Source organism: Somniosus microcephalus, chromosome 5, assembly GCF_052327205.1.
Source record: "Somniosus microcephalus isolate GS21.2 chromosome 5, FLI_Smic_1.0, whole genome shotgun sequence".
NCBI lineage: Eukaryota > Metazoa > Chordata > Chondrichthyes > Squaliformes > Somniosidae > Somniosus > Somniosus microcephalus.
The window spans coordinates 108,919,759-108,945,657 of NC_140991.1; the positions used below are offsets into that span (position 1 = coordinate 108,919,759).

The window sequence follows — 25,899 nt, forward strand, 5'->3', positions numbered from 1 at the left end:
TCTGACAACAAACACTGTTGCTTAGCAACAGCTTCTAAACAGTCGGCTGCAGCTGCAAGCATCTCTAGCTGAAGCTGTTGCTATAGCTACAGACCTTGCAGTACCTGACTGGGGGGGAAAAAAAAGCAACGAGAACTAAAAAAAAACTTATAGAAAACGGCTCCTGATTTTTGCCGTTAGATCAAGTATTCCGGACATATAACCTCCGGATAAACCAAAGTTTCCTGTAAATGGTACAATTTTAAAGGCGATGCAGGAACAGTGAGACCTGAGGGTGTACGTATACACACCTTTGAAGTTGACAGGACAAGTTGAGAAGGCTGTTTTTATTAAAAAAAACAAATGAGATCCTTGGCTTTATAAACAGAGTCATAGAGTACAAAAGCAAGGAAGTTATGCTAAACCTTTATAAATCATTGGTTAGGCTCCAGCTGGAGCATTGTGGCCAATTCTGGGCACCACACTTTAGGAAGAATGTCAAGGCCTTGGAGGGTGCAGAGGAGATTTACTAGAATGGTACCAGGGATGCGGGACTTCAGTTACATGGCGAGACTACAGAAGCTGGGGTTAGAATCATAGAATGATACAGCACAGAAGGAGACCTTTCAGCCCATCGTGCCTGTGTTGGCTCTTTGGTAGAGCTATCCAATTAATCCCACTCCCCTGCTCTTTCCCCATAGCCCTGTTAATGTTTTCCCTTGAACTATTTATCCAATTCTCTTTGGAATGTTACCATTGAATCTGCTTCCATCACCCTTTCAGGCGGTGCATTGCAGATCACAACCACTTGCTGTGTAAGAAAAAAGTTTCCTCATGTCGCCTCTGGTTCTTTTGCCAATCACCTTAAATCTGTGTCCGCTGGCTACTGACCCTTCTGTCACTGGAAACAATTTCTCCTTATTTACTCGTTCAAAATCATGAATGGTTTTGATAATCTCCATCAAATCTCCTCTTAACCTTCTCTGCTCTAAGGTGAACAACCCCAGTTTTTTTAAATTCCTGGAATGTGGGCATCGCTGGTAAAGCCAGCATTTATTGCCCATCCCTGATTGCCCTTGAGAAGATGGTGGTGAGCTGCCTTCTTAAACAGCTGCTGTCCCCGTTCTCCTTGGAGCAGAGAAGGTTAAGGGGAGATTTAATAGAGGTGTTTAAAATCACGAAGGGCTTTGCTCGAGTAAATAAGGAGAAACTGTTTCCAGTGGCAGAAGGATCAGTAACCAGAGGACAGAGATTTAAGGTAATTGGCAAAAGAACCAGAGCTGAAGAGAGCATTTTTTACAGTGAGTTTTTTTGGAATGTACTGCCTGAAAGGGTGATAGAAGTAGATTCAATAATAACTTTCAAAAGGGAATTGGATAAATACTTGAAAGAGAAAAAATTGCAGGGCTATGGAGAAAGTGCAGGGTAATGGGACTAATTGGATAGCTCTTTCAAAGAATAGCCTTCTGTATCACTTTATGATTCTACAACTTTTGTACTACTTTTGAATAGTCTGTATAATTGACAAGTATGCATTGTCACCAAGGTAGAGTTGTACAGTTAGCTTCCGCTGCACTGAAACCTGCCCATTTTACTTTGGACAGGCTTGGCTATTTCCTGGCAGGGTTTCCAAGGTGAGTTGCTTTATTTTTGGATTAAGGAACAAGTGTATTTTCCTTCTACAAAGTAGAGCTGATGAATCTCAGTACATCTTCTATAAACTCATTATGAGGAGCGATTGAGTAGACTAGGCCTATATTCTCTAGAGTTTAGAAGACTGAGGTGTGATCTCATTGAAACATACAAAATTCTTACAGGGCTTGACAGGGTAGATGCAGGGAGGATGGTTCCCCTAGCTGGGGAGTCTAGAACCAGGGGTCACAGTCTCAGAATAAGGGGTCGGTCATTTAGGACTGAGATGAGGAGAAATTTCTTCACTCAGGATGGTGAATCTTTGGAATTCTCTAGCCCCAGAGGGCTGTAGAGACTTGGTCGTTGAGTATATTCAAGATAGAGATCGATAGATCTTTGGATACTAAGTTGAGGTAGAAGCTCAGCCATGATCTTATTGAATGGCGGAGCAGGCTTGAGGGGCCGAATGGCCTACTGCTCCTATGTTTTATGGATTGGTATTTGGTAGTCAAGTACAGGAAACTTTGGTTTATCCGGAGGTTAACTGTCTGGAATGCTCGAGCCACCGGCAAAAATCAGGAGCCGTTTCGTTAGGTTTTTTTCTTCTTTTCGTTGCTTTTTTTTCACCAGTCAGGCTCTGCAAGGTGTCGCTGAAGCTGTTGCTAAGCTACAGAGACGCTTGCAAGGTACGGCCGACTGTTTAGAAGCTGCTGGGTTTGTTGCCAGATACGGAGCTCAAAATCTCCATATGTTTCAACATTAGCGCTGGTTTGTCCGGCAGTTTGATGGGACGGCAACAGGTCGGTGCCGGATAGCACAAAGTTTCCTGTATAGATGTGGATGGTAGTGGGGAAAGAAAGCTGGCATTTTATTTGTACTTAGTAGTTTTCTGGGTGATAAAGCAGTGACTAAATTCTTTAATTGTGTCTTTTAGGTTATAGATTCTTCCTAGGAAGCAGAAGAAAAAAGCCTGATGGTAGTTGTGACAGTTCTTTGCTGTTGCATATTGCAGTGACTGGTAGAGTGGATGTAAGAGTTCTGAAAACTTGCTAGAATAAGGGGAGATACTGGACTCTTATAATTTGAGATGTCTGAGCTGGTTGAGAACATTTAGTATCATAGAAGCTGGAAGTTGGGATATTTCTCTGTCTGAGGTCAGTCATATTCTTTCAATTTAGCCATTCTGTGCACTGATTGCATTGCATATAACATTATCAACTTTCCTGAAAAGTACAATTTTATTCTGATTTTGAAGTGGTTTATGAAGACATTTGCCATGAAGTGCTATAGGACTAGTGTCTCCCGACTTTCATCTTACTACCTTAAAGACAATGACAAAATTTGTATCCCTGTTATCTGGAACATTTTGTTGTGTTCTTCTTACTGCTGATGTGACATTAGGCTTCACTTTGGGGATGTATTGGCTATTGCAACTAAAGATGAAAACAAAACCCAAAATAGAGATGCCTGACAGCAATAGTGTTTGTGATGAAAGCCTAGTCAGATGTTCTACTGCAATGTGTTTGTGCTTTTCTGTACTTAAAGTAAGGGGTGTCAGTACTGCATGGAATACATTTTCAGTTTGGGCACCCAGTGTCTGCCATAGGCACTTCCAAATCAAGTACAGTATGGCAAGATGCAGAGTGAAGATCCCACTGGTGTCTGCCAAAAATGTGCCTTAGCCCTAATCTTAGAAGAATGTTTGCATTGCAACAGTGAAAAAAGACCAAACCAGCTTTCCTTACGGCCTCCGATTTCCATTTATACACTGTGGGTCTGTAACCACTAAGAACTGGATTGAAGCTGCCAACGTTGATTTCAGTAACAGCTAGGCAGAGAAGTTGTAAAATCAAGTATCTATTGAGGGCCCTCACTGTTTCCTCAAACACTTCCCATAATTAACTATTGCTGAGACAGATTGTCCACACCCTAATTTGAAATGGGTTACACTTTCTCCTCCCATCCACCTTTTAAACATGTCGACTGACCCTTTGTACAGTGATATTTCAGTTTTAAATAGAAAAACCTAAGTGTGAGTTGCTTGGGAAGAATTCTTGGTTGCAGTCTCTGTACATTAATATTGAAAACAAAATCTGTGATTTTTTTTATAATTATATAAATAGTTAGCTATTGCATGAAAGCTTTAGCTCTCAAGTAGATCATTTTTCGTACCAACAGGTTTCCCAGGGTATTGCTTGGAGCGAGTTGGAGGATACACTGTATTCTAACAAAAGGATGTTTAAGCCATGTAGGGGAATTGATGGGTCTGTAGATTTCTTGATTTCTCACCTTTCTTGAATCTAGTGGGGCATCCCAAGTATTCAATAACTCACTCATTATGATTATCAGCACTGTACTGATCTCATCCCCTGTATCTCTGTACCCTGGGACAAACACCACCCATTCATGGGAGTTTTTCTTGTTTTTGGTCCTAGAAGCTCTAGCCAGGCTTAAATAAGGTTAAAATCAAAAGGCCTCGAGTATACTGAGATTATCTCTCTTTGTCCTCTCTAGTTAATGCCACGAGGAAATGATTGAAAATTATAACAAATTTCTGTTCTTCAGTTTGGTCCCTTTTAACATTCTGTAAAATTTCCACCTCTTTCCTGCTATCACTGTACTTGATTTCTTGCTGTACAGAAGTAGGTCATCTGTACTAGTGTTAAGACCCTCACCACATTTGCAGTCAACACTGCCATCTTGGAGTTGTTCTTCTTCACCTTTGGAGTTAGACTTAGGAATAGGATGGTGAACAGGAATACTTCTAGAACCCCAAGCTTGATTGCATGTAGGTAGAGGTTACTCTTAAGTATTCATAAGTCTCCCAATTGTTACCATCATACTGAGACCATCAGCGGTGTTGCAGAGTGAGACCCCATGTGATTTGAGCTACATTTCTAGTAGCATGATTTTTTTTTGTTGCCTGGCATAAAACCATGAGCTCTAATCAATTGAAGGCCTTAAAACTTTGTACCTATTCCATGGATATTTATATTCACATACCTTCTTTCACGTGAAACCCATTCATTTGAAGTGAAGCTGAACTTTCCACTTTATCCTGTGAGTCGGCATAATCACACCATACAAAAGATCTTGCTGTTCGGCGATCATCAATCACTTTTTTCATACCATGTACTCACTTTGACAAAATGAATCATTTTGCTTGCATTGTGTGTGTCTCAATGATGGACCATCTCTTGCAGTTGTTTGTGTGAATGTTGCTTGATGACTAATTTCATAAGTGCCAAAGAAATCAGTTGTGCACGTCAGCTTCACCTTTGTGTTAGCAGTTAATGGAGATGCTTTGTAGAGTCATCATCATTGGACTTAAGTGATTTTGATTACTGTCCCTTGATATCCCTGTTCCTATAATAAAATGTCTACTGAGATCTCCAATTATATGAACCCTTTGCTGTGAGATTCTGGTGAGGTGCTTTATTGAAAGCATTACATAATCTTCTGGATTTCTACCACTTACGAGCCTGTCAAAATCTAGTAATTTTTATTTTTTTTAAATCATCTCATTCAGAAATCCATTGTAGTATTTATGAAACCTATTAGTTTATATTAGTCTTTAATTGCAACTTGTATACAACACTGGGTGCAAACGACCAATTTAACTAAAGATAAATAAAAATTCCCTCATGGGCAATAGTTATCTCCGCAGTCCATTATAGGTGAACAAAATCTTGGGCTTGCATCAGAGACAGAAAAATGCTAATACCCTTAAATACAATATTGAAATACTGAAAATTATAAATCTGTGTTTGAGGAAATTGTAACTAATAGTACTGTATTCTCAATATCCTTGTATCTATAGGTTTGATTAGTAAACATCTGAAAGTTTGCAGAATTTGTTTGTGCCAACTGTGGTGTAATGTTGTGCCACTCTTCAGTGTCTGGTTACTTTAAGCGTTTATATATAAAAGCTGAGTAGCCTCACAGTTGAAGAATTGGACAGGTCAGCAGTTACTAATACACTATGAAATGTACCATAACATCATGGGCTCTCTTGTGAAAACAGTGTGATCTTCCATAATAACAGGATGTGATATAGGAACAATTTAAAGAACCACACCATGGAATATCAAATTAAACAGAAACGATGTCAGTTTCTTGGTATGCTTTGAGAAAGGTAGTACTGTAAAGGTATTTAGATGATGTTCTGAACCATTTCAGATTGTATGATTTTTTTTCCCCCTCCCTCTCCCATTTCCCCTTCCCACAATTAACTTTCAAAGAGATTTGTCATACTAGATTTTTTAAAAAAGTTGCACTGTGGCAAAGAATTATGGCTAACTACATAATTCATGAGGGTTGTTTTGTAGACTTGAGTGTCAAAGAATGTCATTGTGATAATTGGCTTGAAGTCATTATTGAGCCAAACAGCCTGAGGAAAGTGATTTAATGGACACAATTAAAGTGAATGTAGTAGCTGATTCATGATGCAGAGATTCTGTACTATCTGGGGGTGGCGGGGAGGTTCACCCTATACTGTTTATAAAATCATACAGCATAGAAGGAAGCCATTCGGCCCATCATGCCTGTGCCAGCTCTTTGAAAGAGCTATTCAATTAGTCCCACTCCCCTGCTCTTTTCCCATAGCCCTGCAAATTTTGCCCATTCAATTATTTATTCAATTTTTAAAAAAAGTTATTATTGAATATGCTTCTACCACCCTTTCAGGCAGTGCATTCCAGATCATAACTCGATACGTAATTTTTTTTTCTCCTCATGCCACCTCTAGTTCTTCTACCAATTACCTTAAATCTGTGTCCTCTGGTTATTGACACTTCTGCCACTGGTTTCTCCTTATTTATTTTATCAAAACCATTCATGATTTTGAACATATTAAATCTCTGCTCTAAGGAGAACAACCCCAGTTTCTCTAGTCTGTCCATGTAACTGAAGTCTTTCATCCCTGGTACCACTCTTTTTTTATATTTATCCTATCCAATTTCTCGACTACCTCCTTTACTGTGATATTGGCAGCATCCTCTTTATTGAAGACGGATGCACTTCTTTATTGAAGACAGATGCAAAGTATTCATTTAGTACCTCAGCCATGCCCTCTGCCTCCACAAGATCTCCTTTTTGATCCCTAATCGGCTGCACCTTTCCTTTGACTACCCTTTTCCTATTTATATGTTTATAAAAGACTTTTGGGTTCTCTTTTATGTTGCCTGCTAATCTATTTTCATGGACTCTGTTTGCCCCTCTTATTTTCTTTTTCAGTTTTCTGTACTTTTGTATTCACGCTGTTGAATTATGAACCCGATGTTTGTCATAAGCTTCCTTTTTCTGTTTCATTTTAATCAATCTATCTTTAGTCATATAGGGGGCTCTAGCTATGGATGCCCTTCCTTTCCCCCTTGTGGGAATGTCTGTTTGTATCCAAACTATCTCCTCCTTGAAGGCCTCCCATTGCTCATTTACTCTTTTACCTACCAATCTTTGATTTCAATCTCCCTGGGCCAGGTTGCTTTTCAACTTACTGAAATTATCTCTCCTCCAGTTGAGTATTTTTACATTTGATTTTTTTTTTCCTTGTCCTTTTCCCTATCTACTCTAAACCTAATATTATGATCACTGTTTCCCAAATGCTCCCCTTGCCCCACTTCATTCCCCAGAACCAGATCCAGCACTACTTTTTTCCTTGTTGGGCTGAAACTGAAACATACTGATCAAGAAAGTTTTCTTGTACACGGTTCAGGAATTCTTCATCCTTTTTGCACATTACACTTATTTTCCCAGTCTATATTAGGATAATTGAAGTCCCCCATTATCACTACTCTTAAAAGTTCTTGCATCATTCTGCAATTGGCCTGCAAATTTGCTCCTCTTATCTCCATTTCACTGTTTGGTTATATAGTACAAGGCAGGTTTGTGAATAGGAGACTGAAGCCATTGACTGGAACATATGGCTACTGTTAGCTCACTGGTCAGTTACCTCCTACTGCTTCCCATATTAACCGTGTGGTTTAGTTTGCATTTAAGTACTGTGCTTTTCTGATATGGTAAGAAATTTGAGGCTGAATTCATTAAAAAAAACCCAGGCAAAACAGTACATATGTATGTGGCATATATTTGCGTGTTCAATGTTGGTATGTGAAAAGGAGAAGACTGGCGAAGGTAAATGTAGGTCCTTTACAGCCAGAGATGGGAGAATTTATAATGGGGAATGAGGAAATGGCAGAGAAATTAAATACTTTGTTTCTTCACGGAGGAAGACACAATAAACCTCCCAGAAATACGAGAAAACCAAGGGTGTGGCGAGAATGAGGAACTTAAGGAAATTATTATTAATAAAAAAACAGTACTAGCAAAATTAATGGGACTAAAAGTTGATTAATCCCAAGGACCGGATGACCTACATCCTAGGGTTTTGAAAGAGGTGGCCATTGGGATAGTGAATGCATTGGTTGTCATCTACCAAAATTCTATAGATTCTGGAATGGTTCCTGCAGATTGGAGGATAGCAACTGTAACCCTGCTATTTAAGAAAGGAGGGAGAGAGAAAACGGGGAACTACAGCCTCACATCAGTAGTTGTGAAAATGCTGGAATCTATTATAAAGGATGCAATAACTGGGCACTTAGAAACTAATACAGGAAACTCTTTGGTATACGGGACCGGCGTGTTGCCGGTTGATCAAAAATTCCAGATGCCGGAGAGGGTTATCTACCGAGATTATTTTTAACAAAGAAAAATAAAAAATCAAGAAATGTGCAGTATACAGTAATTGGGTACTCACCTACAGAATGTTGTGTTAAATGGATGGTGGAAGATGCTTGATTAAGTACAGTACTGCTGGTTGAGGGTAATGCAATGCAATGACGACCAGCAGCGTGGGAGACACACAGTACCCCTGTAAAATGGCGGATCAGAAGAGACTACCGGCAGCGCGGGAGAGTCCGACACCTGTTACAGGGGTATTGAGATCTTCCGACTTCCGACAGTGCCAAGAAGCTGAGTAGTGGCAGTTTGGAGAACTACCCCCACTGACTAACTCAGCCACTGCGGGAGACTCTGACTCTGACTTGGCAACATTGCTGGTTATTGAGGTGTTGTTTTCAGAGTGAGAATTTTGCCGGTTAATAGAGAATTCTGGATATTTAGGTGCTGTTTAAACAAGAGTTTCCTGTAGTAAGATTGGGCAGAGTCAACATGGATTTATGAAAGGGAAATCCTGTTTGACAAACCTATTGGAGTTCTTTGAGGATGTAACTACTGGAGTAGACAAAGGGGAACCGGTAGATGTGGTGTATTTGGATTTTCAGAAGGCCTTCGATAAGGTCCCACACAAGAGGTTGGTGAACAAAATGAGGGCACATGGAATTGGGGGTAATATACTTGTATGGATTGAGAATTGGTTAACAGACAGAAAACAAAGAGTAGGGATAAACGGGTCTTTTTCAGGATGGCAGGCTGTGACTAGTGGGGTACCGCAAGGATCGGTGCTTGGGCCCCAGCTATTCACAATCTACATCAATGATTTGGATGAGGGGACTAAATGTAACATTTCCAAATTTGCTGATGATACAAAGCTAGGTGGCAGTGTCAGTTGTGAAGAGGCTTCAAGGGGATCTCGACAGGCTCAGTGAGTGGTCGAGAACATGGCAGATGGAATATAATGTGGATAAATGTGAAGTTATCCACTTTGGTAGAAAAAAACAGAAAGGCAGAGTATTTCCTAAATGGTGAAAGATTGGGGAATGCAGATGCTCAAAGGGACCTGGGTATCCTTGTAGATGAGTCACTGAAAGTGACTCTGCAGGTGCCGCAAGCCATTAGGAAGGCAAATGGTATGCTGGCCTTCATTACAAGAGGATTTGCGTACAGGAGTAAAGAAGTCTTACTCCAATTATACAGGGCCCTGGTGAGACCACGCCTGGAGTACTGTGTACAATTTTGGTCTCCTTACCTAAGGAAGGATATACTTGCCATAGAGGGAGTGCAACGAAGGTTCACGAGATTGATTCCTGGGATGGCGGGACTGTCGTATGAGAAGAGATTGAGTAAACTAGGCCTGTATTCTCTTGAATTCAGAAGAATGAAAGGGGAATCTCATTGAAGCATACAAAATTATTACAGGGCTTGATAGGGTGGATGCTGGGAGAATGTTTCCCCTAGCTGGGGAGTCTAGAACCAGGGGCCACAGCCTCAGGATAAAGGGTAGGCCATTCAGGACAGAGGGTGGTGAATCTTTGGAATTCTCTACCCCAGAGGGCTGTGGAGGCTCAGTCATTGGGTATATTCAAAACCGAAGTCGATAGCTTTCTGACTAGTAAGGGCATCAAGGGATATGACGATGGGGCCGGTGAATGGAGTTGAGGCAGAAGATCAGCCATGATCTCATTGAATGGCGGAGCAGGCTCGAATGGCCTACTCCTGCTCCTATTTCTTATGTTCTTATATTAAGGCTTCCTTTTAAATTTTTCCCTTTGTTGGTTAGTATTGTGTTGGTTTTTCTTCTCCTATCTCTTCTTTGGGTGGTCACCAGTTTAGTGGGAATAGAGTTGAGAGGGCAGGAATTTGGCCTTGGAAAGGGCATGAGGGGGAATGGGAGAAAAAGTAAAAGAACAACCAGTGTATCCAAAACTGATGAGCTCATGGAAGCCATGTTTTCCAGCCAATCCCTGTCCTTACAAATTACCGCCCCATCTCAACCTCTTTTTCCTCCAGAAGTTTTGAATGTGTTGTCTCCTCCCAAATCCGTGCCCATCTTTCCCGCAACTCCATGTTTGAACCTCTCCAATCCGATTTCGGCCCCTGTCACTGCACCGAAATGGCCCTAGTCAAATCCCTCTGTGGCATCGCCCCTCTGTAACCTTCTCCAGCCCAACAACCCTCCAAGAACACCGCATCCTCCAACCCTGGACTATTTTTGCATCCACCACTCCCTTTGCCACACCATCGGCAATTGTACCTTCAGCTGTCTAGGCCGTAAACTCTGGAATTCCTTCCCTAAACCTCCTTGCTATCTCTCTCTTTTTCTCTCTCTCTCTCCTTAAGATCCTCTCTGACCAAACTTTTAGCCACCTGTCCTAATGTCATCTAGTACTTTGGCTCCGTGTCATTTTTTGTGTCATTATCCTCCTGTGAAATGCCTTGGGACATTTTCCTGTTAAAGGTGCCATATCTGCAAGTTGTTTTGGTTACTGTGACTAACTGCTGCAGTACTGATATGGGGAGAGGACATAGTGCGTGTGCTGGGCAGGCTGTAGGTAGCCTTTTTTTTGTCAGTTATATTTCGATACTACGTACCACTGTTTGTAGTGTGTAGAAAGGTTCAGCCTAGGAGTCAAGCTCACACTTTTTAGAGTTTTGGATTTGGTTTCTGAAAGGTCTGATCATAGAAGATTTTAACCTTTATGATGACAAATGGGAACTGAATGATTGATTCATTAATTCTGTTCTCATTTGTTACTATAAATGGAGTATAGTTATTTCTGAAGCTAGCTCGGCAGTGACTCTCTCCTGATGATGTTTACGTAGGTCTTCTACACTGTTGAACTAACTATTGTAAGTCAGTTCCCACGTTGTCAACATTAACTCCTTCCTGTATTTTCCAAATGTGTACAGTCATTTCTTTGGAACATTACTGTCTGGGGTTTATATTTTCTATTACTGTCTTGATTGTGGACCATTGGCTCTGTATCACAAGATTGAATATTTTACAGAATTTTTTTTCTTTCACATAGTCACTTGCATCATAAAGGCTCTCCCACTGTCATTCTTGTCACATCATGTTACATACATATCGACCCCAGGTAGTGGTGTCTTGGTAGGCAAGTTTTGGCATACAATCATAGTTCATAAATCCTAACTCGTATTGTAACATGCCTCATTCCAATTATTATCTGTGTAACAGAGGATATATACAATGAGCCATGTGATACAAATGACCTGATAAATGACCAGCAATGAACTGAGTGGATTGATGATATCTCATCGTTACCCCATGTCTTGGGTAGGTAATTTTAAAATGAATCTTAAATGGGAACAATGTTATGCACGGACTGGTTCTTGTGACATCACTGAAACTTTTACAGTGCTCTGTCTTTCTAATTGTGACATCATTATGAAATATGAAGAAAATTACCAGCACAATGGTGTGCTATAAATGGCTTAGACACAGTCAATAAATTGGATGTATTAAAGTCCAAGAGTGAAGTTCAGATGATTTTAAGAAGTCACCTGATTGTGTTGTAACACATGACCTAAGACAGCCACTGTAATGAAAATAGTTTGAATTTGGCCTCCTTAATTCAGTCTTTAGGATTAGTGACCATTATATTAATGTGACAAGAATAATTATGCCTTTGTGATGCAAGTATTATATGGCTGATTGTGACCAAGGTTGTAAAAGTGCAAAATTGCCAGGGGGAAAAGTCAATGTTTTGTGTGTCTATTTCATGAATGTTCATTCCCAACATGGAGCCTTGCCCATCTGGAGTTCACATCGGAATATTGCAGGCATGCTGCCCATGATGTTTGTCATTTTGGGAGCTCACCCATGATTTCCTAATATGTAGTCCCGATGGATGAGGTTCCACATTTGGGGCACATAATTGTCCCAATAATGTACGTAATACAAACTAAAATGGCGTCTAAGATTCCCTAACTGAGATTACGTTCCAGCCTGTAACCCACTTCTACAACCCTATTTTTATATCTGACTTTTTTTGTTAATCTTTATATAAATGGAAAACAGGAATACGTTTTCTAATAGAGAGATTGAATAGGAAGTGATGTAGAGTTTGCACAGGATGTTGCTTAGGCACTAGTTGGATTAGTGTGTGCAGTTTTGGACACCACTTTTTATAGGAAGGATATTCGAACCACGGAAAAGTACAGTGAAGATGTGCTAGGAATGAGAGACTATAGAGAGAGGCTGGAAAAATTGGGGCATTTTCACTGGAACGGAGCAGTTTTAGAGGAGAACTAATGAAAGTTTTTGAAAAGATTTGCGAGGTTAGTTTCTGTTGCTTCGTGTAGTGGGAACAGGCACACACCGAGGATTGTCAGTAGAAGGATGAGGTGGAAAGACAAAAGTTTTTCACAAACTGTTAGTGAAACATGGAATGCTTTACCACAAGTGGCTACTTAGGTAGAGACTATGACATTGTTTAAAAGATAATTGGATAAGTATTTAAAAAGATAATTGGATAAGTATTTAAAAAGTAAGAATATAAAACAGAACTCCAAAGAGGATATCTCCAACCTCAGTGGGGTAGTATAAAATGCTTTACAAGGTTCTAAGAAGCTTCCCAATCATCATTACCTTGTATTAGGAACTGTTGGTGGAGCTGGGGTCACCAAGCTAGATGAGTTTCTCTTCATGTTTTCCTCAGGCTCTTGGAACAGTGTGATTATCTGATGCACAAAAATGAGTGTCCAATGGATGCATTTGTTTCTCCTGCACACCCTATTCAGGTAAATGCATACGTGTTATGGTAATTAGTATAATTAGGGTATATCCGCATTGGAGCAGTTCTGGGACCAATGGGAATGGGATCTAAGTACTGGGATGAGATTTCAGGATCTACTAGTACTTTTGAGGGGTCTTAGGGTTTGGGAGCACTGGAGAACTGTGGAGAGGGGTTCCGAGAGCAGTAGGACAGGTCCTGCGATTTGAGATCAATGGAAAATACCAGGATCTGAGATCATTTGGATCCCAGGGAGGGTGAGCTTAGAGTTTGTGTGCACTGTGAGGTGAATTCTGAGCTAGAGGGAGGGGAGTCCTTGGGAGGTGGGCACTGCAATTCAGGAACATTGCTGGGGTCAGTGTCTTGGGGATGCCAGTAGAAAAGATCCAAACTTAACAGCTGTGTAATTAGTAAATGGTGTGTTAAAGATCAGAGCGCCCTTTAAAGGATAGAAGATTAGGAAATTATTTATTAAATTACTTTTTCACAAATTAAGAATGAAAAATATGGGATCTGGAATTGATAGCCTGTGTAGAAGTCAGTGAAATATTAGAATGTTGGTCATTTCATGTCCACTTACTACCATACAGGGAATGAAAGTCTGGCAATAAAACTACTTTGGGCAGTTCAATGTGAATTTACAAACTCAACTGTAGTTTGAACACTGTTAAATCTCGCTGGTAGAATAAATATGCCAGTTGAGCCAATTGTTGCATGGTGGATCCGTCACACTGCAAATTATATAAACTGTTATATAATGTATTCTGCACTATAAATTGAACTTAATTTCTTCATCCATGCCAGCAGATAAAAGTCCACTTGGTTGAAGTCTTTTTTAATCTGTAACATACAATAACAGATCAATTTTCTTCCTAGACTATGAATGATGGAAAAATCTAGCTGTCGTCCATTTACATTGGTATGCGCTAAATGTGCAGTGAACTCCCTATTCACTACATTATAGTGCATTCTGAATGGACACAATGAAAGTGGATGCAATTGTGATATTTATGTGGAGGAAAGAAATTCTGTATAACTGGCATGGGAATAAATCCTCCACATGAATATATTGATCGCAGGGCCCACAGGATAAAAAAGCCACCCGAAACTGAACATTCAAGAAACCATTAGTTACTCCCAGGAAAATGAACAGCAGCATGTAGTGTACTGTAAAGCTCCATTAGAATTTCTGGAGACTTGTGTTCTACTTTTCTAACTATTCATAGATACACTTAAGGGGAAACTAGATAAGTACACAAGGTAGAAAGGAATGAAAGGATATGTTGCTACAGTGAGATGAAGTAAGGAGGATCATGTGAAGGATAAACACCAGCATAGACCAATATTGGATGAGTAATTGGGAAGACTGAAGACATTGCCTTTGGTCCCCACCACAAACTCCATTCCTTGGCCACCGTTTCCATCCCTGGCAACTGTCTGAAGCTGAGCCAGACCATTCGCAACCTTTGTGTTGTGTTTGACCCCGAGATGAGCTTCTGACCAATTATCTGCTCCATCACCAAGACTACCTACTGCTGCCTCAGCTCATCTGCTGAAACCCTCATCCATGTTTTAGTTACCTCTAGACTTGACTATTCCAATGCACTCCTGGCCGGCCTCCCATCTTCCACCCTAAACTTGTGCTAATCCAAAACTCTGCTGCCCGTATCTTAACTCGCTCCAAGTCTTGTTCGTCCAACACCCCAGTGCCTGCTGACCTAGACTGGCTCTCGGTCCGAGAGTGCCTCAATTTTAAAATCCTCATTCTTGTTTTCAAATCCTTCCATGGCCTCATCCTTCTCTATCTGTAACCTCCTCCAGCCCTCCAAGCCTTCGAGATCTCTCTGCTTGTCCAATTCTGGCCTTTAGTGAATCCCCAATTTTAATCGCTCCACCATTGGCGGCCGTGCTTTCAGCTGCCTTGGCCTTACGCTCTGGAATTCTCTCCCGAAACCTCTCCATCTCTCTACCTCTCTCTTTTAAGATGCGTCTTAAAACCTACCTCTTTGACCAAGCTTTTGGTCATCTGTCCTGATATCTCCTTCTGTTGCTCAGTGTCAAAAATATTTTGATTGATAACGCTCTTGTTCAGCGCCCTTGAGACGTTTTGCTAAGTTAAAGGTGCTATATTAATGCATGCTATTGTTGTTGGGCTGAATGGCCTGTTTCTGTGCTGTAAATTCTATGTACAGTAATACTCCTGAACCCCTTCTACCTCTGTGACAAAGACATATCTGTTCTCAAGATCATATTTCCTAGTATACTTCATTAAAACTGAAACAGTCAGGGAGTTTCCATTGATTTTCTTCAGTTAAAATATAATCTTATCCCATACATTAAAACTGTTGAGTCTATCATGGCTCTGAGGTCTTTTTGTAGGTGTCCCTCTGCTAATTCAGTCCCATTCACTGTATACTTATACAGCTTTTTGACTAATATGCAGTACTTAAATTATCATTTGACTTACAATCTTGGCTGCTCAGTTGGTCTAAATCCTTACGCTGTAATCCCGGTCTACTGCTCGCTTTTAGTATCATCAGCAAATTTGACAAACTTGCATTTGATTTCAATATCTAATCCTTCAGTGTAGATTGGAAACTGCAGGGACTCCACTCAGCATCTCCCCTGCCCCCATCCTGACCTGACATTGTAACTTATTATCCAGTTCACATATCCTACTGATATCCTGTAGAATTGATTTGGTGTCTTAGTCATAGAACTTTATCAGAAACGTTCCAAAAGTTCATAAATGTTATTTTGTCTCGCTGTAAAGTGCTCAAAGTCATAAGAGGTATGTCGGACAAGATCTTGAGATTCTAAGTCAGTGTTGGCTATTAAGTTAGTTCTTCAGCCTATCTTTTAGAATAGTTGCTATTATTTTACCTTTTATTGATGGACTAATGGGCCTGTAATATGCTACTAAAAATATTACTTTTTGTATATCCATGGCTTTCTCTTGATCAACGTGGAAAATTGATACTTCATTCACTATGCTTAATATGCAATTGGCTGAGAATGATGATCTATCTAGTCATGAGTCTAATTCCTGAGTAAGTTGTGGCCAACCTCCGAAGTGAGAGTTACTGCTTGGGGGCGGGTGGGGTGTTGGGGGTAATATTTATGTACTTCATATTTGAGCTAAAGATGGTCAGTGGAAACTCCCTGGCCGTGTTCCAGTTTTAATGTGGTATACAGATGTGTCTTTGATATGCTTTTTGGGGTTTTTAAACACTAAATATTTCCGAGTTCATTGCCACTCTGGAAGTGGACCTCGCACCCCATACAATCTGTCTGCCCATTATCAAGTGAAATGATGGCATCCCCATGGCATGCTAACAACGAACCCGTACTCCATATATTAGCTACTGAAATCTGATGCATTCCGCCATGTAAATGCTCCTCTGTTTATGGAAGGCAGACTGAAATAGCACTTTACAGACATGAGTCACCGCTTCAAGACCATCAACTAGTTTATTTATAGAAAGTGCATGGATGAATGAGATATAGTTTTGATCGTGAACAATCAATTTTGCTATGTTTTTTGGATATGGAAAATAATAATGATGCAAGTTACTGGCTCTTTAAAAGGATGCACACCATGTCTAGCTAAGTTTCCAAAGTGGAACTGGTTCAGATGTCTGAATGATCAGCTCCTTGCGGCTGCTGCAAGAACGCCCACCATGCTATGTGAGCGAGAGGGACTTCCTTAAATTGATGAGATGGGGACCTTGGCCACAGAGCTGTTGATCATAGTTACTGCCCTGAGGTGAATGCCTACATTTGATATGTCGGCAGGAGCCGCCCCACCCCTCAAATAACCGATTAGCTAAACCCCCTGCTGCGTGGCTGGAATGGAACAACCCATGGACTCCACAAGGAGTGTTTGTCTCCAAATAACGTGAAATGTTTGAGTTTATGGCCTGAATTTGCTGGAGCAGGGGATCTCACAGCAAAATTCTATAGACTCTGGAACAGTTCCCATGGATTGGAGGGTAGCTGATGTAACCCCACTGTTTAAAAAAAGTGGTAGAAAGAAAACGGGGAATTATAGCCTGACATCGGTAGTGGGGAAAATGCTAGAGTCCATTATAAAAGATGTAATAGCAGAGCACTTGGAAAACAGTGACAGGATCGGACAAAGTCAATATGGATTTACAAAAGGTAAATCATGCTTGACTAATCTGGAATTTTTTGAGGATGTAACTGGTAGAATAGATAAGGGAGAACCAGTGGATGTGTATTTGGACTTTCGGAAGGCTTTCGTTAAGGTCCCACATAAGAGATTAGCGTGTAAAGTTAAAGCACATGGGATTGGGGGTAAGGTACTGACTTGGATAGAGAACTGGTTGGCAGACAGGAAGCAAAGAGTTGGAATAAACAGGTCTTTTTCCGAGTGGCAGGCAGTGACTAGTGGGGTACCGCAGGGATCGGTGCTAGGACCCCAGCTATTCACAATATATATAAATGATCTTTTGATGAGGGAACTAGATGTAATATCTCCCAAGTTTGCAGACGACACAAAGCTGGGTGGGCGTGTGTGCTGTGAGGAGGATGCTGAGAAACTCCAGTATGATTTGGACAGGTTGGGTGATTGGGCAGATGCATGGCAGATGCAGTATAATGTGGATAAATGCGAGGTTATCCACTTTGGTGGCAAAAACAGGAAGACAGATTATTATCTGAACGGCAATAGATTGGGAAAAGGGGAAGTGCAACGAGACCTGGGCGTCCTTGTGCACCAGTCGCTGAAGGTAAGCATGCAGGTGCAGCAGGCGGTTAAGAAGGCAAATGGTATGTTGGCCTTCATAGCGAGAGGATTCGAGTGCAGGAGCAAGGATGTCTTGCTGCAGTTGTACAGGGCCTTGGTGAGACCACATCTTGAGTATTGTGTGCAGTTTTGGTCGCCTTATCTGAGGAAGGATGTTCTTGCCATGCTGCAGGAAGTGCAGTGAAGATTCACCAGACTGATACCTGGGATGGCAGGAATGACGTATGAAGAGAGATTGGGTCAATTAGGCTTATATTCGCTGGAGTTTAGAAGAATGAGAGGGGATCTCTTATATTCACTGGAGTTTAGAAGAATGAGAGGGGATCTCATTGAAACTTATAAAATTCTAACAGGACTAGACAGACTAGATGCAGGAAGGATGTTCCCGATGGCGGGAGAGTCCAGAACCAGGCGTCACAGTCTAAGGATAAGGGGTAAGCCATTTAGGACAGAGATGAGGAGGAATTTCTTCACCCAGAGAGTGGTGAACCTGTGGAATTCTCTACCAAAGAAGGCAGTTGAGGCCAATTCATTAAATATATTCAAGAAGGAGTTAAATATATTTCTTAAGGCTAAAGGGATCAAGGGACAGAGTACTGAATTTGGATGATCAGCCATGATCTCATTAAATGGCCGAGCAGGCTCGAGGAGCCGAATTGCCTACTCTTGCTCCTATCTTCTATGTTTCTATGTGAGTTGGATATTTTTCCTCACTTTTCAGCTCTCATTTTTTGGCTGCAAATTGATGGAAGTGTGAATTGATAACAGGACATCTGGGACCTTGGTGAACAACGGGGCCAACAGTCTATCTCCTTAACCAATGAGATTTAAGGATAGAGGAAAAAAAACAGGAGCGACAGAGAAGGAAATGGGGTGGATTAGAGTCACATTCCAAACTGGAACAGAATTACAGAGAGGGAAAGAAAGATTGGAATTAGAGAGAGAGAGAGAGAGAGAAAAGAGACAAAGGAAAAAATGTAAACTTTGAAAACCTAGGACCAATTTACTACCTGCAGGCGTAAGACTCCACAGTTTCAATTGTTGCCTTTCTGTGCCTTCGAGTTTGTGTGGCATTGCAGGACAATAAATCTTGTCCTTGTGTCGTTCAATACCAGCCCTCAATTTCTGCGACGAGTTAAATTAGTTTTAGTAGTGCAAATGCAGCAATTTCTTGACACTCGTGCGCATTTAACTCGCCATTATTTTCTTAGCAAATTCTGTGCCTATATTTAATAATCCTCCTTTTGAATTACTAATCACCACTTCAGATCCCCATTATGAACACAGGCAAAATCCAATCTGCTGCAGTCTTGGTTTTGTGAAGTTCTTTTTAAAATATCCTCCCAATTGTAATAAAGCCATAAATTTGTCCAAAATTGTATTGAAAATGTTTAAAATGTAGCATTATTGTATTTTGTTAGCACCACAGGGACCTAGTATGATGTCATCAAATAGCATCAATGATTGATATGACAGCATGGACTTGGCAAGCCTACAGGTTTACTATAAACTGAGACCAGATTAACTTGTTAGTTATGGTACTTATGTTTTAAAACATCTGACTTGCTAGCTGACATCAATTTGGATCTCTCAATGTTATGAATTTCAGATGTTGAATACAGAATATTACAATTATTATGAACTGTTGTAAAAATTCTGTCTTCCAAAAGAATTGAAAATGCAGTTTGTAATAATCCTATAAGCAATAAAAAGCTTTACAGATAATTTCCTTATTTGAAACTGTTATTTTTGTTACAGGTTTGATGAGGTAGAGTCCGCCTGGTCAATTTTGGAGGAAGTAAAAATCATTGGCAGTTAACAGCGGAAAGTTGAAAGGAGTCTGTACAGCTGCATCTCATGGAGGAATAGCTTGATTGGCCGTGAACCTTGCTGTAGAAAACTATAAGGAAACAGAAAATGTCATCAAACAAGAGCCAAAACCCTCATGGGCTTAAGCAGATAGGCCTGGATCAGATATGGGATGACCTTCGAGCTGGCATTCAACAGGTTTACACCAGACAGAGCATGGCAAAATCAAGATACATGGAACTATACACGTATCCTGTTACATGTTCAACATCTTTGATGTTGGCATCACAGTTTGTACAGTAGCTTGCTGCTTGTTTATTGTCCAAGAGGTCAAGTGTAGGCAGCAGAATGCCTCGAGGTAGTGTACTGAAAAATCTTGATTTGTGGAGGTCAAGAATCTGTTTGTGTGATACAAAACCTACCAGTGAAGTAAAAGTTTTTTTTTTTAAACCCAGGTTACATTTCATAGTCATTACAAATAAATCAATATGTGGAAGCAGAAAAATCTAGGAGCAGTTTTCCAAAGCACTCCCTCCATTTTATTTTATTGAAGAAAATACTGGCTTTGGGAGAAATTTGAAACTTTTAAGGAGGGTGCGGGAGGCGGGATGTGACGGACGAGGGGGGAAACATACTCGGGTTGGAAAATTTATACCCCTAGCCTGAAGTGGGGTTTTCTATGGTCCCACAGCTCTAAAAGAGTGCTCAGAATGGTCTACAGTCACGGCCCTTGCTGTTTACTTTGGAGCTGCATAGACTGCTCCCTGTTGGTGATATCAGTGAAGTGGGTAGAAATAACTGACTTAGTTTACATTCTAGTAAGAAAATTATAATTTAATAGTCTTGTCAAAATTCTTGAGGCTAGAAATTTCTTCTATGAAATGGGAGAGTATTTTGAAAAAGAAACTTCTGCCTAGTTTGATTTGCCCCCTTTTAAGTATAGTTTTAAATACTCTGTCATTCTTGTTTAAGAGAATCTATTCCAAGTCTTTAATTTTTTTATTATGCATTTGTGGTAATGGTGTATCTGATGTGATTATGTATAAGTGTTATAATATTTCTTAAATTGAATTACTGTTGGTGCTGGGAAATGGAACACTTTCCATTTCAAGTGCCCGGTGTCCGCATCATGGTAGTATAGCAAAGGCCAGAGCAGAATAGAGGGAATTGTGCTCCGCATATACTTCTATCCTAACCTCAAAAGACCTTACTGCATCAACATGGCATTTTCAATTTTTGGTATCTGCTGTCCTTGTGGTTTTTCTGGCTGAAATTGCCAGTTCCAAAGTGGGGTCAGATTTGACCTGTGCGCCCATATCCACTGGAAACTGGGACGAGAATGTTCAAAGTTGCATCACATAGGGTCCTGGCATCCAACATCACAGATGTAGCCTCAATATAGGATCATTTGGGCATGGGTTCACAGCACTAAACTAACCGTACCATTAATTTGTTCGAAATTGGTAATCTCCCTCTGACCAGAAGGATAGCTGCCATAGGAAATGGAAGTCATCCTAGAGCAATTGGGGGTGCTCTTCTGAGGTGGTGGCAGAGCTCGGTGAGCTTTCATCATCACTTAACATTGTACTGTTGCTTTGGAAGTGCTTGATACTGACACTGGGTGTACCGAATGGGAAAGTATTCAGTTTTCCATCACTAATGGCCTGCACTTTATTGAGCACAAAATTCTTCAGTTTAGGGGGAAAAAATTATGAACATACAAAAAGGTCCAAAAAAGACCACCCCCAACCTGGGCAACTTGTAAGCACTATTAAACTCACCCCATCCTACCACAGTCACCCAATCATATGGGAGAGGCAAAAAAAAAACTTGAGGCCACTTTAGGAAAATACTGGTGAAATTCCTCTCTAAACCTTGAAGGTAATCCAGCAAGCCCCAGGAGACCAGAATGGTGACAACACTAGTCCACTGGGCTCTTCTGAAGACCACTGTCTCGTATCTGCCTCTTGCAGAATGCTCTCTATCTATTCACACAGTGTAACCAGTTCCATCTGTGGCATTATAAAAACCTTTCAGAATTCTTTGTTTTTCCCTGGACCAGCTGCTGCTATCAGAATCTTGCTTCTTCAATTTGTGCCAGTGAAGTAATGGATATTCTACCTGCCATGAAAGATTTCATACTTCCCTTTGCTCTTCTGCCAGATCTGATACTAGATCTGATACTGGATCTTGATTGTGTTATGCCTGCTATTCTGTCTCATAAAATTTGTGCCCATCAGATCTGACATCCTAATCAGTCTAAAGCACTGAGCTGAATTTATCTCTCCTAATTTCTGTTGGAGCTGCTAGACGCAATTAAGTATTGTCTTCCTGTTCCTCCAGCTGCTTCTTGTGGTCCTTAAAGTTGTTTCTCTTGTAACTTCTGTGAATGTTGTTTTCTATCCCACTTCCATTTTGATTGTGACGTTGCTAGCTCTCCTGAAGACACTGCTGTGTTTTCTTTACTCACCTTTTTCCCTCCAACTCTAATTTCAATTATGCTGATAAATAACTTCTCTAAGTTGCTTTATTATGTTTTGCCATTATGGCCCACATAAAGTTTTATCCCTCTGGTTTGATGGATCCTTCACTCCATTAAGACCCCTACTTCTGATTGTATCTCTCTGGTACCTTAACCATATTCATGTATGATCCCTGACTGTGTGTCAGCAGACTATTTAACTGCAGAGCATTACAGTTGAACCCAATCAGTCCTTTCATAAGCATTTCAGCAGGGATCATTTGTACAGTGATAGGTCATACAGTATTAACCTCTACTGACTGAGTACAACTTGAAATTTATTTTTGGAAGAATGTCATCTAATTGGAACAGTCTTACTCATTTCTTGGTTTCTTTGGAGAAGGTTGGTTAGGATTGGGGTTCTGTAAACCTATATTTTAATGGTGTGGAGATGCCGGAGTTGGACTGGGGTGGACAAATGTAAGAAGTCACACAACACCAGGTTATAGTCCAACAGCTTTATTTGAAATCACAAGCTTTCGGAGCGCTGCTCCTTCTTCAACTTCACCTGAAGAAGGAGCAGCGCTCCGAAAGCTTGTGATTTCAAATAAAGCTGTTGGACTATAACCTGGTGTTGTGTGACTTCTTACATATATTTTAATGCTAAGCTATCACTTCAGGAATTTAAAACAGTTGAAAGCAGACTTTGTCATTGCATTTCTAGTTGGTACTAGTTGAGCTGGCAATTGTCAGCATAAGTTTATATGTCTGTTGATGTCTTAATTTTAGTACAATTTATTTATTCCAACTTGCAAATTTTTATTGTCTGGATGTGTTCAAATTTTGCATAGTGAGCACTTTTGAGTTAGGGTTAAGACTGCCCATATCAAAGTTTCTGGGGAACATCCCTGATTTTATTTTTGAGTTTGTCACAAATTTGGGTCTGTGATAGGTCTCGACTCTGATTCAATGGTATCGGTTGCTTCCTTAAGCGAGCTGGTGGCATGCTTTTTTACGGAATTTGACACACACTCCTGTATCCACTAGAACAGTAGCAGGACCCTGGAGTGTACAGAGTGAGTAAATGGAGAAAAGGGAATGGAATTCCTAAAATGGAAACGGGCCTTCTCCCTCGAGCAGTGTGTTATACCTACAAGGACGGAGGCGTTGCTGGATTTGGTTATGAAGAACGAAATGGATCAGGTAGATGAGCTAAATGTGGGTGAGCACCTTGAGTAGTGATCACAATATAATTAGGTGTAAGATCCAAGTAGAAATGGGAAAAAGTCATACAGAAACTAGAAAACCAGATTAGATTAGGGTAGATTTTAGAAAGCCGAGAAGTAAGGTGTAAGGAGAAATTAGTACACGGTACGAAAGGGCAACATTGGAATAAAAAAAAAAAAAGAGCTTGTAACAACACAGAATAAGCATGTTTGTGCTGGAGGACTGGAGAGCGACCATTGTAGTACTAATTTTTAAAAAGATAAACTGAGCTAATCTGTGAGAAGAGGCAGGTAGCGTTAACGTTTCAGGTCTTGTGACCCTTTGTCAGGTCTTAATGACCCTGGTTCTGATGAAGGGTCAGACCTGAAGAGTTAACCCTACCTTCCTCTGTTCACAGAAGCTGCCTGACCTGCTGAATGTTTCCAGCATTTTTTGTTTTATTTCAGAGTTCCAGCAACTGCAGTATTTTGCTTTTTGTTTTATTGATGATGAGGAGTTAAGGGCAGTTTTTTTTTTTTTGAGTTGTTGGAAGTGGGTATCGGTATGCCACAGGGTTCAGTTCTGGCGCTACTTCTGTTCACTGTGTATCAATGATTTGGATACAGGCCTAGAGGGAGTGGTGTTGAAATTTGCAGATGACACAAAAATAAGAGGTGTGTAATTCTTTCGAAGGAAAATGCAACTGGATATTGATGAGATGGGGCAATGGGCTAAAAAGTGGCAGATGGAATTTAATGTCAGTAAGTTTGAGGTGTTGCATTTTGGTTTAAAAAGAACAGCAGTAATTATACTCTGCTTTTTGAAGAGCAGAGTGACTTCAGAATTGGATGAAAGAAAAGGGGTTGAAGGGATATAGAAACAGGTTGGGTAACTGCGATTAGAACTATTTGCTCGCAAAGAGGATAAATGGCGACATGGACTGGTTGGGCTGAATGGCCTGTTTCCATGATGTGGCTTTTATATATGTCTTTGTATATGTATATCTATGAATGTGGACTAAATTAACACTACATTTGTAAGCTGTTTTATCCTGACGTAGACAAAATATACAGAACACTGAGTATGATAGCCAATTGGTACAATTAGTTCAACTTCTTTTTGAGTACTGTTACAAAATAAAAACATGCATACACTAGCCCGCTTGATGATGGAATCTTGTTTAACGTAGAAATATAGATTCCCTGCTATTTGTCCTCTTGGCATTATGGAGGTTATTATTCTTGCAGCCTTTCTTTAGCTTTGGCTGTTTCGGAGCCTTTCTGCTGCTTTTCTGACTTCTGGTGTCGGTGTTGATTCTTAAAAAGCCTCTCTTCCCCTTATTCATAAAACTGAAAAGAGTTAGTTAAGACCAAAGTGCTGGTTGTCTCCCTGAATGGTCAGACATTGCTGATGAATTGACCATTGTGTGGGATCTGTGGGAGAAAAAACTGCCCATTCTGCATTTAAATCGCCTTGTGTCTGCCTATGGATGTCTAACTCAGCGTGAGACTGTCTGGAGTAGTTATTCATTTTTACGTGAGTTTCTGCTCAAAACACATTTGAAGGCAGCTCATGTCTGAGTCCCATACTTGGAAGAAAAGTAGTGACAGAATCCTGAACCATGATAGTAATGCTGCTATAATGCCCCATATAGGTATCTATCATGTAAGGATGTCCCAGGGGGTTTCATTAGGATAGCAGCCATATGGATAGAGTCAAGAAATAGGAGAAATTATACAATTCATTAAAAGTGTGCATTACAGGTCATCAAACAGTGGATACAAGGCAGATGGGGAGATCTGCAGACAGTTCAGAGAGATGCAGGAACAGCAGGGAATGTTGAGTGATTTTAAATGTCCCAATCTGAACTGGAATAAATTAATGCACGTGGTCAAAGTAGAATACATTTTTTGGAATGCATCCAGGACTGATTCCTAGACCAGTATGCTTCTAATCCAACAATGAAAGAAGCATTGCTTGATTCAGTTCTAGGAAATTAAGTGGGACAAATAACTGATTTGAGAGTAGCAGAATAATTAGGAAATAGTGACCCCAAAATAGTTAGATTCACTGTAAACATAGAAAAGGGATAATGAAAATTCAACGATAAGGGATCTGAACTGGAAAAAGTTCAGTGAGCTAAAAAGGGAAGCGGCTCAAATTAACTGAGCAGAAAAGTTAATTGGCCTAACCACTTGTACACATTCATCATTACTTCTTTGTACTCTACCCCTGTTTATAAAACTCGGCATGCTTTAAGCCTTTTTTATGACTTTAGTGCAAATCTGCCCTAGCCTGTCTACTCATTGTTAAGAAACTTCAAAGCTGAAGGTATTTTTGTATGTACCATTTATATAATTCATTAGATTTTACTTTGGAAACAATTTCAATTTAATCTATCGAATATTTTTTAATCCCAGTTTGCTCCTGGGGAATCGTTGTGGATAATAAATGGCCGCTTTCACCCTGTGTACTTCAGAGGTCTAAAGCTCAAGTTATTTTGCTGTTCCCCAATAATTATTCTTTAGATTTTACATTTCACACCAGTTTGACTTTCTTTAAATCCTGTTATGCTCCTGCCCTTCTTGAAAACAATTAAATTGATTCTTCTC

At 40.3% G+C, this 25,899-nt stretch overlaps 1 protein-coding gene across 3 annotated transcripts in view; it reads left to right on the forward strand.

Annotated features, from left to right (window-relative positions):
- cul1b (cullin 1b) overlaps positions 1-25,899 on the forward strand; it is a 104,973-nt gene that overhangs the window by 5,749 nt on the left and 73,325 nt on the right. The window contains exons 2-3 of one of the 3 annotated variants that reach the window (XM_085988077.1): positions 2,546-2,640; positions 19,570-19,868. In XM_085988077.1, the coding sequence (XP_085844203.1) occupies positions 19,729-19,868 (140 nt within the window). In that variant the 5' untranslated portion in view covers positions 2,546-2,640; positions 19,570-19,728. Of the gene's footprint in view, positions 1-2,545; positions 2,641-2,663; positions 2,766-19,569; positions 19,869-25,899 lie in introns of those variants that run through there. The other 2 variants (XM_085988078.1, XM_085988075.1) reach the window with 2 other exon arrangements.